Raw genomic sequence first — 16,439 nt, forward strand, 5'->3', positions numbered from 1 at the left:
TTGGGAAGCTGAATGGTACTCAAAACACGTTTAAAGTTATTTAAATAATTCTTATTCATTTATGAAAACAATTTTCTAGCTATTATCCTATAACTATTCAACTATTTGCTTTTTCTCATACGCAACCACGCAATAATTAGATTGTATTTGTGAATAATGCCATTTAATTTGTTACTTATCATTTGAGAGTTGCCGGCTTAAGAGCTGTATAAGGTGCATGTACAAAGATGTACCAGAAGTACCTGGCCTGATATAGATGTGGCGGTAGCTGCTTGTGAAACAACTATTAGACACATAGTCTGTACAGCATATGTTTCAAGTTTGAAGACGCCACGTTGTTTAGTATTTGTTTGGCAGCTATCAATAGTGGACGTCTTCAGTGAATTCAACCGGTTCTAAAGAAGGTAAAGACTTACATCTACAGGCATAGTGTCGTTTTTTGGGATGCGCGTGGTATAATTTTCATTGACTAGCTTGAAAAACTATTATCGGCGAGTATTATGCAAACTTGCAACGTTTGAGCAAAGAAATCAAGCAAAAACCTCCACATTTGGCTAAGAAGTGTTGTTTCATAAAGACAATGCACCAGCTCCCATATCCATTATCATTATTAAAGTTTGAATAGTTGACTATGTGGTTATGTCGTCAGTTAATGGCTATTTTGAGGAGCTTGACGATCTTTATCATAAAAAGGTTGTCGAACTTATTGAACATTGCTGGGAATATTGTATGGAATTAAAAGGAAATTACGTAGAAGAGTTAATATTTTTTTTCAAATTTATGTTTATTTTTGAGGACTAGGTACTTCTGGGACCATCCTCATAAGGTGACTCATGACGTCTGTTGAATAAATATTATTGATCATGAAACGTTATCAATAAAGAACATTTACACAAATATATTATTTTAAAAATATATATCCCAAAAAAGAGAATGAAAATTTTTATCCTTTCATCAGGATAAATAACAAATTTCCTGAAAATGGGCAAGTTCTAAACAACTCAATAAATGATTATTATAAATATCATAATCATCCAAAATTTTATTAGTTTCAACATCATTCAAAATTACTTTGCAGTGGAATAATATGGCTACGTATAAGTTTTGTTTTCTACCTCTAAATAACACTTAGACAACGTGAACGACCCAATATGAGCTCATTATTATGTTATTCTAAGTAATTTTCACAGTTAACAGTTTGGTACCGAGATTCAAATGACACTAACTTCTTTTTGAGATACGGCCGTTCTAGAATCAATATGAGTGCCAATATTGGAATGACAGATTTGTTGGCTCCTTTGAAGGTTATAAGAATAGTTGTATAAGCGATATAAAATTTTGATAGGTCTCTTAAACGGTAGGTACTGCGTATATACGGTAATCGTGGACGTTTTTCTTGAAGCTCCTAAAAACAACAATAAAGCTTTTTTTATTTAAAGCTTTTGAATCTAACAAAACATTTCGGTAATGAAAGAATATGCTGTGTGTTACTTAAATATTAAGTATTACATATTTATTTAATACATTAATCACAATAACCCTCTTCATAGGAGCCTTTGTTAGTGTGGTTTGTGAAATATTAAGATAATTTAAAAATAACGGATTACTTTCTAGTCGCTTACCGTTAGATTTTTCTGAAAACTTCAATTTGGAGGATCATACATAGTTTTTTTAAGAATGAAATACTGACCATATTCTTGTACATATTGGTAAAAGAATTAAACTTTGAGTGGAAAAATATTTATTCTCAAAAAACACCCAGTAACTTAGCGATATGGAAATCTGCTTCAAATTAGGAACCATAATAAATGACAAACAGAAGATATTCAAATGAGACCTAGATTAACGCAGACTGTACTGTGAATAAAATAAGGTTAGACAACTCACAGAGCAACCTAGTTAGAAAGATTTTCTGCGAAGGTATTTAAAAGATTCGAAATAATAGTGAACAGGTCAGATGGAAAGGATTTAATTGTGATGTACAGTATATGAAATGAATGGTTCTCAAATATTGAAAACGAGCAATAGAAAATGTGAAAAAGGAGAAGATAATTAGTTGGAATCATACACGAGATGGAACCCGTGATAATTAATTCTGGAGAATTTTAGCCAGCCTATTCAATTCCAAATCCTTCAATAAGTTGTTGGTTTTTTTATGAAATCGCCGCAAGAAAATGGGAACTAATCGTTTTTACCTGTTTAACCATAATTTTTACAAGATATTAACTGGAAAATTCATACAAAATTCCGATAATTTATTGTTTTCTAATGAGGTTTGTCAAATACCTAAATATTACTACGCAAATGGTTGTCGAATGCTAACCTAGCCTAACCAATTTAATCGTCCTTGCCTACACGAGCTATCTGCAAGAACTAGAAGCACTATTATGAGAATCTTATAAAAATGAACAAAGAGAGAACAGATGGTTAATACCAAAATTAATTAACGTAACTGTTCTTTCAATCTGTCTAGTTGTTTAAAATACTATTCTCTAAAATAGTATAGTAAAGGATATTGATATTGTTTATGGAATGTATAATTACCTGAAATTGTAGCAGCATAAGCCGTGTTGATTCTTTTTAATATCATCATTATCACGAATATAAAGGACTGAATACTTTGCGACTGGTTAAAAACCAAAGCGTCTTACTATAATTGATATTATTTTCTGAAATATCTACCTTTCTAGTTTATTGTGGTAATCTTTTAATAGCATATTGACTTAAAAGGCTTGGTAAAAGAAATAATATCGTTTCCAATTACGTCAGCTTCAATTTCACTAAAAGATATATCAAGTGGAAGTAGGAATTCTATAGGGACAGTACAAAAATGGAATTTTAATGAGAATTGAATTAATTTTCTGATTATTGGGAGATGATAATGCAGGATTCTCAATTCATATGTCAGATAATTGATGCTCCAATTTTTCATAAAAGTTCTCCTAATCCTATACTCTGGTAAATCTAATCACCGTATCAACTTGGATAGATTTTTCTAATATTTCTTCTATTCTATACCAAACTCTTCATTCATACAAATTTGACAAATACATTATTGTTACATAAAAATAAAAACACGGTTTTATAGTTAATTAATGAGATTTTGTTACTTTTATGAATGGTCAATATTGATGAATTTTTAACTAGTTTTATTCCAAAACGAAGAGTAGATTTTACACAAAAAATGTCGTACAAAACATGCCACTACATCTGACCATTTCAAATGGGTTATAACCGAGTCCAAAGCCTCCGTACATGCTCTTCTGGTGACCTTGGCGAGTACATTGTTGATAATTTATGAAATAATTGTAATTTTGTGAATGGTAGAATTATTTTAACGATGAAATAACATTAGTTTTAGACAGAGCATGATGATTTGGACAAAAATGATTTTATTTAAATTTATATTTCAGCCAGTGCATAGATTGGAAGAATCTGGCATAAAATATTCCAATTTGAACCGTGGGGTCGATCTTAAATCCAATTGGAAAAGTTGAACATCAGTGAGTAATTGGTTACCTACCTGAAAATCGACAAGGTTTGTCATCATTTTCAATTTTGCTATTGTTCGTCAATACAAAATTCATACAAGAACCCAATCTTGGTGTAGCCAAAAATGTTGCTATTACTACTCGTTAGGTAGACTCTGCGAATGTGAATGTAAACAGCATGAGACAAGATGAGGCACATATAGAGAGGCCTTCTGCTTCTCACCAAACTGCTCCACTCAAGCAGGTGCGAAATGGACTTTTAACAAGACATGGTCATCTAAGGCATAATTTCGTCACTACAGGCACTCTTCTACTGGTTCATAAAGAAGGAAGATCACGTCATCAAATGGGGCAAAACGGGTCTATCAAAAGGTCTTTGTCCGCAATGGTCCTTGGCCGTTCACAATGCAGCTATAGACTATGAACGATCTTTAGAATTAACTCAATATTTTTGACTCAAATTGTGTCCTTTTTACTTCTGCATTATCTCCAAACCACCTTCAAAAGCATCATTACAATTTATAGTTTTATTTCCAGTATTCATAATATTATCTGTATCAGAGATATTTTGTTCAAAGGAGTTAATTAAAGCTTGACTTAGTTGTATATTCTAGCGGTCACTGCTCCTCAGTACAGTCCTTAATCTTTTTTTATTATGTAAATGAGTGAAATTCAACGTATTCGACAGAAAAATATAATTTAAAATATGAATGTATATTCGAATATTAATTTTCTACAGTTTTTTCTTGTTTGAATAATGAACATGATAAAAAATAGTTTTAATTTGCACCTAGTATAGAAAGCCCAATCCCCTCTGAGAATTGTATATGTAACTTCCATGCACTTCTCTATATCATTTTAGTTGGGTAAATGTAAAATCAGTTTACCATTCTCTGGACTAAACAACGTGCATCTTTACCGAAGCTGCTGTTTCAGTCTCCAGCTATTGAAGATTTAAAATATTTTACATTGTAGCTGAAACACAAAAATCTATTCATTCCTGTTCTTTAGGCGCAGCATTGGGGAAAATAATTGAAAGTGAACTTGAGATAGAGGGATTACCTATTAGTGGATATCAGGCCTGAGATAATTTTATCACAGTTTTCGAATATACAGTGCTTTTCAGATAAAAGTATCCACCTTTAATAACTTTTGTAATACTGGTATTTAGAAAAAATCCAAAAACACGTCAATTTATGTTGGAAGGGGCAAGCATTATGGATTATTTAAACTTACTGGAAATGCCACCCCCTCACCCCTAGCAGTATCCCCTTTATTTTTTTAAATTACTCTTCATATTTTTTATGTAAAATTTGGATACTCCTCTTTGAGCTGATTTCAAAAATGTATAATACTTGTAGGTTGAAGTGGTTAGTTTATGAGATAAACAATTTTTCTTTTAAGAGAACAAATTTTACTTATTATTTACTTTCACCTTATTTGCCTGTACTAAAATGGGTTGTACAACAGTTCAAACTCTTTAATCTTTTTAACTGTGCTATTTATTATGAAGTTACAATAAGTGTTCAAAATGAGTACCATTCACTTCCATACAATGGTATAATCTATTTTGAAATGCCTCTCTGACATTGCTTAATACGGCTGAATTTAATTGTCGACATTCATTTTCTATCCTCTCTCGTAAATCATCCAGAGATTCTGGTTGGGTAGCATAAATTTCGTTTTTAAATACCCCCATAAAAAGAAGTCTAGGGGTGTTAAATCCGGTAACCTAGGTGGCCACTCCATGATCTGCCCCCTTCTACCTATCCAACGAGCGGGGAATGTTTCGTTTAAAAATTGTCGGACAGGCATAGCATAGTGTGGGGAAGCTCCGTCTTGTTGAAATACCAGTAAATCTTCGGAAAGGTTATCATCATTTTCTATTATTGTTGTAATACGTGGGTCAACCCCTTCCCTGAGTAACTCAAGATATGATTCACCATTTAAATTTCCGTTGATGAAGAAAGGTCCGACAATGTGGTCACCTAGGATACCACACCAAACGTTTAACTTTTGGGGATGTTGTGTATGGAATTCACGCATAATATGTGGATCACTTTCAGCCCAATATCTACAATTATGCCTACTTACTAAGCCATTTAATGACCATGAGCATTCATCAGAAAAGCAAATATTGTTTAACAATTGTGGATTGTTATTGATAATTTGCGTCATTGATTCGCAAAACTCTAGACGATGATCAAAATCATCTTCATTCAACTCGTGCACTAACTTAACTTTGTATGGGTGGTACTTGAATTTATGTAGAACTCGGAAAACTGTAGAAGATGAAACACCGATCGCTCTACTTATTGTTGACAACGATTGGGGTTGTTGAGCCTCTAAGCTGACTTGCCCTAAAATTGCCACTTGGATTGCTTCGTTATTTACGAGTCCCTCTCGCTTATGCACTTTATTGCAAACAGACCCTGTTGTGGTAAATTTCTCCATCAGTTGAATTACATACTTATGAGTTGCATGTCTTCCGTCATGTAATTCGTTAAATATACTAGCAGCAGCTCTTGCACAATTATTATTTTGGTAGTATAAACCTACAATTTCAATTCTTTCTTGCAAAGAGTAAACCATTTCAGAGAAACAAAATAAATAATGTATCAAATTACACTATCAATAGTGACTACAAATTCTAGTTGACAATGTTAAACTTTAATAAAAAGTAGAGTTTTTTGTTGTTTGGATTTTTTAAGTAGAATAAATAGCACAGTTAAAAAGATTAAAGAGTTTGAACTGTTGTACAACCCATTTTAGTACAGGCAAATAAGGTGAAAGTAAATAATAAGTAAAATTTGTGCTCTTAAAAGAAAAATTGTTTATCTCATAAACTAACCACTTTAACCTACAAGTATTATACATTTTTGAAATCAGCTCAAAGAGGAGTATCCAAATTTTACATAAAAAATATGAAAAGTAATTTAAAAAAATAAAGGGGATGCTGCTAGGGGTGAGGGGGTGGCTTTTCCAGTAAGTTTAAATAAGCCATAATGCTTTCCCCTTCCAACATAAATTGACGTGTTTTTGGATTTTTTCTAAATACCAGTATTACAAAAGTTATTAAAGGTGGATACTTTTATCTGAAAAGCACAGTATATTATCAGTAGAAATTTATAATATAAAACTTCACCCCCAAAAACCTATAATTTTTTCTTAATATTTCATGTTGTATAGTTCTCTATTGTTTCCTAATTGTTATCGAGCAGAGATTAACATTGTATACACACGGATGTTACTCTAAATTTGATACCAATAAGCTTGAGTAGTAACTTGTCAATTACGTTACTCATAAGGATTAACCATCATTTTCGAACGACAGTTAAAGTGATACCGTGAACCTGATTATACTTTTCTAAAAACTTCAAGACAAATGAAATTAATTGTACCCTTGCATTTAAAAATACTTAATAGAGGTACACAATTCCCGGTATATCTTCCTCAACAAAAAAAATAATCCTTCCACTCCTGACTGACCGTTACCCGAACCAGGGCATTCCAAGTTACCTTCTTTTGGGAATTCCAAGTCTGCTTTCTATTGAAACTTTTTCAATGTCCTAATAGCATACAATTGAATTAAACATCTACGATATATCTGTAACACGTTTTAAGAAAAATCAACATACTTACACTAACCCAATCGAGACGTTTTCGGGTCAGCTAAGGAAACAGTTCTCGTACATCAAGGTGTCTGTAGAGCTACGCTGCTCCTACAGATTCGGTACGGCGACTGAGTTTAATTTTTCCTTTTTTATATATTTTTGTATATAGTGTTTTGTTGGTATTTATGAATATATAGTAAGTTAAGTAGTTATGCAACTTTTATTATTATTTTACCGCTTTGCGATCCTCGATCCCAAGACTAGCGCCAATGGGACATTGGAATTTAATGGTAATCAAATAACGAATATCTTCTAAATACCCTGTGGTGATAAAGTTGTATTAATGTATATTTTTTCCACTTTTATCGCAATGATGTTTCCTTCAAAATATAAAACAAGGGTATCAAAATAAAAAAAATTGAAAAAATATAATTTTTAATATCAAATAATTCTGAGTATAAACATTTAATAATATTAACAATCTCAAAAATAAATATATACACATACATATCAATGTAAAAATTATATAATTAATAAAATAAATTATAGATTTATAAATAACAATATATGTTTTGTTTTAATATCATCAGTTATTCTAATTACAGACTCATTAGAAAATAAAATATGTATGTACCATTTCTCGAAAGTATTTGGTGACTTTTATTAGTGTTTGTATTGGAAACCTTAAGCCTGTTTATGATTTCATATTTGTTTCAACTTAAGACATGTTTTCAAGTTATGTACAGCCACCTGGCCATAAAATTAAAACAGTTTATTATCTGTATTCTTCAGTGACATTTTTGTTTTGATTAATTTAAATTTTGAACATAATCACTCAAAATCTTACATCCTTCTGAATCTTATATAATTTCCAAATAATATAATTATCGACCTCCAGAAATACTTTAGTAGTAAACGCGACCTTAGAAGAAGATACGTTTGTTGTGACTGAAGAAGAATATATATGTATAGGGAATACCAAAACGAGAAATTGTGTACTTGGGGAAGAATCAATATTCAAAATTATTTTAATCGAACGCTAAATGAACTGCTCGAGAGTTTTGGTGAGAAAACTAGCACTAGATATGTTAATATTCATAAATAGTTCTCTCTCTTTTATGCAGGGCAAAAACAAAAATATTTTTCAGAGGGATAACTATAATATTAAGATTAGAAGATAATCAATACCGAAGTAGTGAAATTAATAGTTGGTAAAAACATTAGAAATAAATAACACGATTATTATAATGAATGAATAAATGTTAATAAATAGTTAAAATTGATATTACTCTGGTCTTCTAGCGAAATCTTTTATAAAATGCTTAGTTCTGGGTGGGCAAATACTTTGGAGTAACTTTATACACGTATAGAAATAATTATTAATATTTTTACAAAATACCTTCACTATACTTCATATTGCGATTTTCTTAATAGTTATCAAATACAAATTTGTTCATAGAACTTACTAACGTAATATATCATAGATATATGGGACCGAAATCACCGAAATTAAAGAGATATTTGAAGAAACATTAGCTTCAGCAAATCTCTTACAATAACGAGCTTCTAAAGTTAACAATTAACTTGAGCACCAGTTATCATCTGACTAAGAAGATTCTTTAACTAAGTTTCTTCAAAACAATACTCACATTCGGCAAATACTTTACTTAACAATTAAAATTTTTTTATCGGAAATTACCTTCCTTTAAAATAATACGCTTAACTAGCGTATCATAAGTCTATAGTAATACCCTATAGCTTATTTTTAACACTTTGATAACAAAATGTATTACATTTTATTAGTTAATACCCATCACCTCTACCCAGTTCACCACCCAAGTTACTTTGGTATTCTAGTGAAGCTATTTACATTTAACAAACAATTCTTCTTCCAAACTTATGCATACATTTCAAAAGAACACGGTGAGGACATGCCCTTACCAATTTTCTGATAGTATCCAAATGTTTGCGTTTCGTTTCAAAGAAAATTAATTCTAAAAATTCGATGCAATTTTCAGAAGAAGAATTGTAGCTGCAAACAGATCTTTACAACGAGTACGGGTGGCAGAACTGATAGACTAACCGTTGCGATCTTTCGGTTTTCTTCATTATGCCTTTCTTATAATACTGCCTGATCGACCTACTGAGTTTGTCGTAGTTCATTGCTGGACGATTTTTCCTTTTACCCCAGAGTCTTGCAACTTTAACCGAGTCTTCGATTTTGAAGATTCCTTTTGAGCGATCTATCCACCTAATACATGAGCCGTATGTTTGGGGAGACGCTAACAGTTCTTTTAAAAATTGCCATAAGTGGATATGAGAACCTGATCTCGAAGTAGTGGGCTTTGATACATCTGGCGGCGATAAAGTTTCTTCTTCTTCATCTGTAACAATGCGAAAAATTATCTAAATGATGGTAACAATCAAATATTGAGAAATATGGTCACATATGGTGTTGATGATACTGATAATACTAAAAACTCGGTTAATTTATCAGACTTAAATCTTCAAACATATATAAGTAAGTAAAGCAAATTACAGTTTATAATAAAATATTTACAAGAAAGTAGAGTTGGATATCATATTTTTAGTTAAAAATAGCTCTTATATTAACAGAAGTAAGATTACTGAAAAAAAATGAAGAAATTGTAAAAACATCTTCAGAAAGAATCTCAGACTATGTCAGAAATAAATTGGAGACGAAACAACGTTTTCCAAGTTTCATAGCTTCAAAGAAATCCATTATTCTTATTGTCGATAAGAATTGAAGACAAATATTGTAAAAAAGGCATCAGTTTATTTGCCATAAAAAGACAATAGAACGAATGTACGATGACTACAGCATTAGAAATCAGTTACCAATATTCGAAAGTTCACCTTCACAACTGCAGTTGACTAGTTGAGTATATTCGATTTATGAATACGAACGTAAATTATTCAATTATAAGGTAGATAAGTAGCTGCGAAGTACAGCTCGTTTGAGTGCCCAGTCGCTCGAACAACGACCAAGGTTTATTTTCTCGCCTGCCTGGGATCAATAAAACTACCAGCGAGCTCGTAGTCTATCTATGTATGGGCGTTCTGTTGTTTATATAAGGTACCATATCGATCTCGAATGCTGCTGGTACTTGAAGGAGGAAAAAACTGAAGACAATATCATAGGTGAGTGCGAAATTGTAACACATAACTCTACAGTTTACGCAGTACCCTAAAGATGTTTGAGCCTAGGCACCTATTTGACTTTTTCAACGACATCAGAAACTGGGAGTTTTATTTGGGCAAGAGCTCATGACCACCAACTGTCACAACTATAAAGATAGATGAGTTCCGAGGTATTTATTCTTAGAAGTAACCAGTGCAAAATATCTCGTTTTTTGTCCTACAGAGATCATATATTATTTTGAAAATTATTGAATAGTCAAGAGAACGAGAAGTCGATGCAGTCGACAAAATAGACAAAAACATTGAAAAAAGTTGGAACATTTTGTGATATATAGTAGAGAATAAAAAATATGGGTTGCGAGCTCCACAAGGTAATATCAATTATAAGGAATAATTTTAAACAATCAGCATAATAATAAAATTAACATATATAATTTCCAACTTTACAACATTTTGGAAATGTGTGGGCCGATTGGCATTTCTTTTAATGAATTCAAATTGTTTTAATAATATATGAGATTATATATAACTAAAAAGCCATATTTATTCAAAAAAGTTGACATCAATGTATATGTATAATAATTTATTGCATTCTCATTGCATAATTCATCTACTACAAACTTTTATACCAGAACAGAATTTTTATTTATTAAAATTTTTATCAACTCCAGATTTGTGATGCGAAATTTTACTATTCTATATAAATAATTAGTATTTTTTCACGTGATATTGAATCATAACAACTGTAATTGTTACAATACAGAAATACTAGTTTTTCGAAAAATCTTATCGAAATTTTTGATATGTTGAGGGTTCCATAATCTTTCATTCACCAATAACTATAGTTTCATCTAATTTTTCCGCTTACATGTGCAATTTATATTATCTATCTATTATCTATCTGTTTGTGAGTGAATCTGCAATCTCACGACATAATTGTGATTTACATTTTGAACGTAAAACAATTATTATTCCTAATATTCTTGCTTGAACAAGTCACAATAATTAACTCCTATAATTCTTACAATCACTTTAATGTCCACGGTAAAAAGACTATTTTTCGCACATACATATTTTTGAAATTTGATATTGACCCTTTAACATTTGAGAATTAATACAAGGTTAGGATTAATTTTACATGAATAACTTTCTTTCCATCAAAATTCTATTCTGACCACAAAAAAATATTTCACAATAAGCACTTTTTGTATTGGATAGCAAAATCCAGTACAGTAATTCTGATTGTAATATGAGCAAAACTATTGTAATTATATATTTACTCCTTTCCTGTCGAATTTGCGAATATTCTAACATTCGTACTACTATATCTTTCTACTGTTATCCCTTAATTATTTTGACATACTCTCTCTGTTTAACTAGTCTTCAGCTCTTTAGCTATTGGATTGGATACCTCCCAATTCCAATTAAGAACAATATTGAATCAAACAAGTTATCAAACCTGAAGTCGAATTATATTGTTTTTCTATGCTCTACGTCCTAAATTTAGAAACCAATGTCCTGTTTTGGCCCTGATAACCTTCAATCACTTCGTAATATTTCCTGAGACAAGGACTAAAATATATTTATATTCACTTTCTCAGTCAGACAGTCTCTATAATTCACCCAACGACCATAATAGTTTGAGCAACTATTGTAGGAGATCAAGTGATAGTGCCAATATTCTAGCTCTGTACATCTGCCAATATCCTTGATAGAGACAGAATATAGTCCGATTCCTGGATAGATGAATGGGAATGGAAATATTTGGAATCACAGCTATTCAAGACCACATTATATACAACTTTACACACACTATAATAAATCATCAAAATGAGATTGTTCCTATACAAAAAAATGAACTAGAATAACAAAAAATTCGATATTTAATTACATTGGATTAATTCTGAATTGAAAAATCTTTCTATATATTTAAAATGCAGATTTAAATGCACGTTTTGAAATTGTATTATTTACAAAGCCTCACAAATCAATTAGGTATTTGTTTCGTTCTGCGTGACTTTTATGTTGCTTTTAATTCGTGATATTTTTAATCTTGTGTAAAATATGCCGATCGCTTAAGTTGTTCACCTTCACAATCTTAATAAACCTCACTTATTATACAACTTCCCAACGATACAACCGCTAATCTTTCTCTTATGTATAGACAGTTTCAAATCGAATAAGGTCATATATTGGATCACGAAGTATCCAAGGAAGTGGAAAAGTAGAATATTAATTTTTCTCAGGGATTGCTTTTTCCATAGAATAATGATAGAGACTATATTGTTTCAACTTACTTTTAAAAATACTTCAAAAAAATACAGGTGTGACTAATATTTTATTCAAACATTTTGTTTCAAAAGTTTACGACCTCAACCTAAAGATGAGAGCACGTATCAAGATAAGTTTGAGAAATATATTTGCACAAGCTCATTAAAATTTCAGGCATTTTAGACGCTTAGATTCTGTTTGACAATCGTATACGTGAGTCATTGTGAAAAATTTTCCTGAAAAGGGATGAATAGAGTATTGAGCTGTTATTAAATACTTGTTTTTCGAAAGCAATACGTTCAAGTAAAAACAGACAACATTATTCATTACCGGAAAATTTTGGGCAGCTGAATTAAAACGTAAATGACGACAAGCGTTCGGGATGGCCAAAAACGGCGACATACCATTGGGTTAATGTTAAAGAGATAGAAAAGGGCTATCGGCTAACGTATTTTCCATATAATGAATGATGAATTATGCATGCGTAAGCTATCCGCACGTTATGCGCATTCGAATGAGATTTTCCAGGCCTTTTTGTTAGGAAAGTCATGAGATTGATTTAACCGACTGTCTTCAAAAAAGTAAACCAATAATAAGAGAGTATTTACACTCCATTACTTGATAACGTAAAGGAAGAAATTGCAAAAAAACGACTGAATCTGAAAAAGAAAGTATTTTCCATCAGGACAACACACTTTCTCAAACCTCGGTATCTCTAGGTAAAATTCACGAGCTGTAATTCGAATTGAATAACCACCTAGCTTATTTACCAGATCTGCCCCCCAACGACATTTTTTCTGTCTTTTTATCAATCGAGGATATTATCGCACACTTAAACGTCTATTTTGAGGAGAAAATTACTATTGTTTGGAAGAGTTGAAAAAAATAGAGCATCGCTGGAAGAAGTATTTAGATTTTAAAGTGGACTACATGATGAAAAATGGACATGAATGGAAAAAATTGTCTTGTTTCTTTGTTGGGTAGGATACTTCGTAGACAACCTTGGTATAAACAGAAAAATTTAGAATACTATGAGAATGAAAAATAAATGGAAAGAAGAGGTGAATCATTTAGGCAAGGTAAATTATCACACATACAAAATTTTTTGGATAGATACTTGCATCTAGTGATTCTACAATCTCTACACGACACGACGATAAAGTCAATTATGTCGTTACCTGCCATTATTATCGTTAACAGAGAATTTTACTAGGTAGTTTAATTCTTAAATTACTTTAATTATATTGTTTAAGCCATTACCTGACTCACTGTACCTCAGCAAATATTTTTTTCTATGTTTTTCAGTTGATTGTAGTTTCTAATTAGATTATAGACGGTAACACGTAATTACTCCATATTGAATATACCTATAACACGTTCATACTTATTTCACGCCTATGACTTTTCTCTGAAAAATTCACGTAATATTTCTATCATCCCATTATGTTGCTAGTGATATCGTTTCCAAATTTCTTATTTTCTTCTCTAAACACTTTTTATTATAGTCTGTATAAAATTCACCGTATCATTTGGCAATTACTCAATCAGTACTAACCTTCTGATAAATCTCCACTAGAAGCATTGCTTGACGTTGTTTCAGGTCTCCACTGTATGCCTAAATCATCCTCGGAATACGCAGCTTTCCATATTTCTAGCTGTGCGTGAAGTATCATACCTTCCTGAAAAATCAGATATTTGGTTGTAAAAACAGAAATTACACTCAAATCTCAAAGTCACTATAACTTATAATGGTTTAGAAATGCACCATGATGTCAAGAAATTCGCAAAAGTTGATTGATGAAACAAAAAAATACTTATTCGAATTTATTACATCATTTCTATTTGTGCCTAGTTGGATGATACAAACATCTTTATGTAGATATACTAGATTCGAGTTTAATAACCACCGAGATCGAAATTTTATATCTTTTATCGACATAAAATGGCTATCCGGAGATATCTCAGCGGAACGCGATGACCGTTTAATATATGAATCGTTAGAAATGAATCGATTTTATTCATTAAATTCAGATATAAACTCAAAGGAAAATTCTTATCAACACTTCGTTTTACTGCCAAGCTGAATACGTTTTTAATCATTCACTGCATTTCAAACCCTCCAAAATCGCACATAAAATACCATACACATCTAACTGTGTTAAATATACTTCACTTTTCTAAATTCTACATTTTAGATGATAAATTTCAAATATATCAGTAAAAACTATCATATTAAGGAAAAAAGTGAAATGAATAGGGACTTGTGTGTTTTACAATTGAAGCGGCCATGATGCTCCAGCTAGATCAGTTAAATTGACTGTAATACAATCAGTAAGTTTTTCCGAATAACCTTCGATGTATATTGCGTTCCATATCATGTGCAAATGATGACATTTTATTGTCATCATAATCGCCGTACCGCAGAGAACTGAGCAGAGTGGTGGATAAATTAAAATCCACTGGTTCAGCAAACAATCAAATAACTCATTCAATGAAATGTTTGAACTTCTGAAAACCAAACCGCTAACCCTGAGAGCTTGCATAAGAATCCGAAGCCGACGAATTTGCATCGAAACATGGGATTTTCAAAATTCAACATACCCAGAAGTAGAAGGAAAACAATCATAGGCAACGACAGGGGAATTCTAAATGTGCTCTGAAACTGTTTAAAAATCACTGTAACGGTTTTATCGGTTCATATTTCTTAGAGAACGCTATTGGTCAGATCGTCATCGTAAACGGTGAGCGAAATAAGATAATTATCAATACAGTTGGACCTGAATAAAATGATATGTAATTTCAGGAGTAAAAGCTACACTGAACATTCCGCATAAGCGATTTTTGGACATGAATGTCTAACGTTAAGGTGACGTGAACTGATCACCATGAGATCGTATGATTTGACAGCGAGATTTTTCTTTATCTGAATAAGTAACAAATTCTTGCAGCCTACAAACCTCATGTAAAAATAAGTAAATCGTAGTCTCGTTTGGAAGCTTCCCAAGTCCCAGGTCCAAAATAATGTCACCTTTTGGTTTTTTTTATGTAAAAAGCAAGTACAAGAGGGCAAACCCTATTATACTCGAGTAATTCGAGTGGTGCCTACCGTGTGAAGATGCCTGTAGAAATTGATGTTAAAATTCTGTATGTTTCAATGTATGGTAAAGACGTGCTTTGGTAGCTGATTTCACAAGCTTGCATTTCTTCAAAGAAAGGAGTCCCTATAAATTGAAATTCTGGGAGTTTGTAGACGAACTCGGTATTCATTAGCTACGTCAGCCACGAGTAGGTCTTGCAAATACTGCATTAGGTCTTGGTTAGTGATTTAAAATTAATTTTGAAAAGCGAGAGAGCCAAGCACTGAATTTTTTTCATTGATTGAAATATGCTGTGTGAAATATGAAATAAAAGTGAAGTAAACTATTTTATTTTCCCTCTGAATAACTGATATTCACTACTAAATTTCAAAAAATCAACTTGAATGTATACAAATCCTTGCTTGAAGAGAAAGGAACGTTTTACTGTAAATGTTGATTTATTTAGATTAATAGAAAAAGTGGAATGTTTTTGTTAACAGGTTGGATTTTAAAATTATGAAAAATTTATGAGTCTGCCTTCTAATTGTAAAGTAATAAACAATTCCATAATTGTAATATTGTTGGTAAAACCTAAAACTAATATGCAAGAAACGTAATATGGGTATCCTCATTTTGTAACCAAGGTATAAGAGACGAAATAATAAGTTGGTTTAATAAAAGCAATTTCGAATACATTGACATAAAATTGCATTCCGTGGCTATTTTAATGGTCAAGTAGGTCACATCAGAAAGACTTTCTCTTCTTGGACGTTGTAATAGTAGAAAATATTGTTTCTCTTCTTCATGTAACTCCCCTCGTCTCA

The 16,439-nt window shown here is 31.6% G+C and overlaps 1 protein-coding gene across 2 annotated transcripts in view; it reads right to left on the reverse strand.

Annotated features, from left to right (window-relative positions):
- Positions 1–7,658: 7,658 nt before the first annotated feature.
- LOC130442822 (DNA-binding protein D-ETS-4) overlaps positions 7,659–16,439 on the reverse strand; it is a 53,278-nt gene continuing 44,497 nt past the window's right edge. For both annotated transcript variants that reach the window (XM_056777185.1, XM_056777193.1), the window contains exons 4-5: positions 14,094–14,217; positions 7,659–9,489 (exon numbers count right to left, since the gene is read on the reverse strand). In XM_056777185.1, coding sequence (XP_056633163.1) covers positions 9,152–9,489; positions 14,094–14,217 — 462 coding nt within the window. In that variant the 3' untranslated portion in view covers positions 7,659–9,151. The remainder of the gene's footprint in view (positions 9,490–14,093; positions 14,218–16,439) is intronic.

Source organism: Diorhabda sublineata, chromosome 1 (assembly GCF_026230105.1).
Source record: "Diorhabda sublineata isolate icDioSubl1.1 chromosome 1, icDioSubl1.1, whole genome shotgun sequence".
Lineage (NCBI taxonomy): Eukaryota > Metazoa > Arthropoda > Insecta > Coleoptera > Chrysomelidae > Diorhabda > Diorhabda sublineata.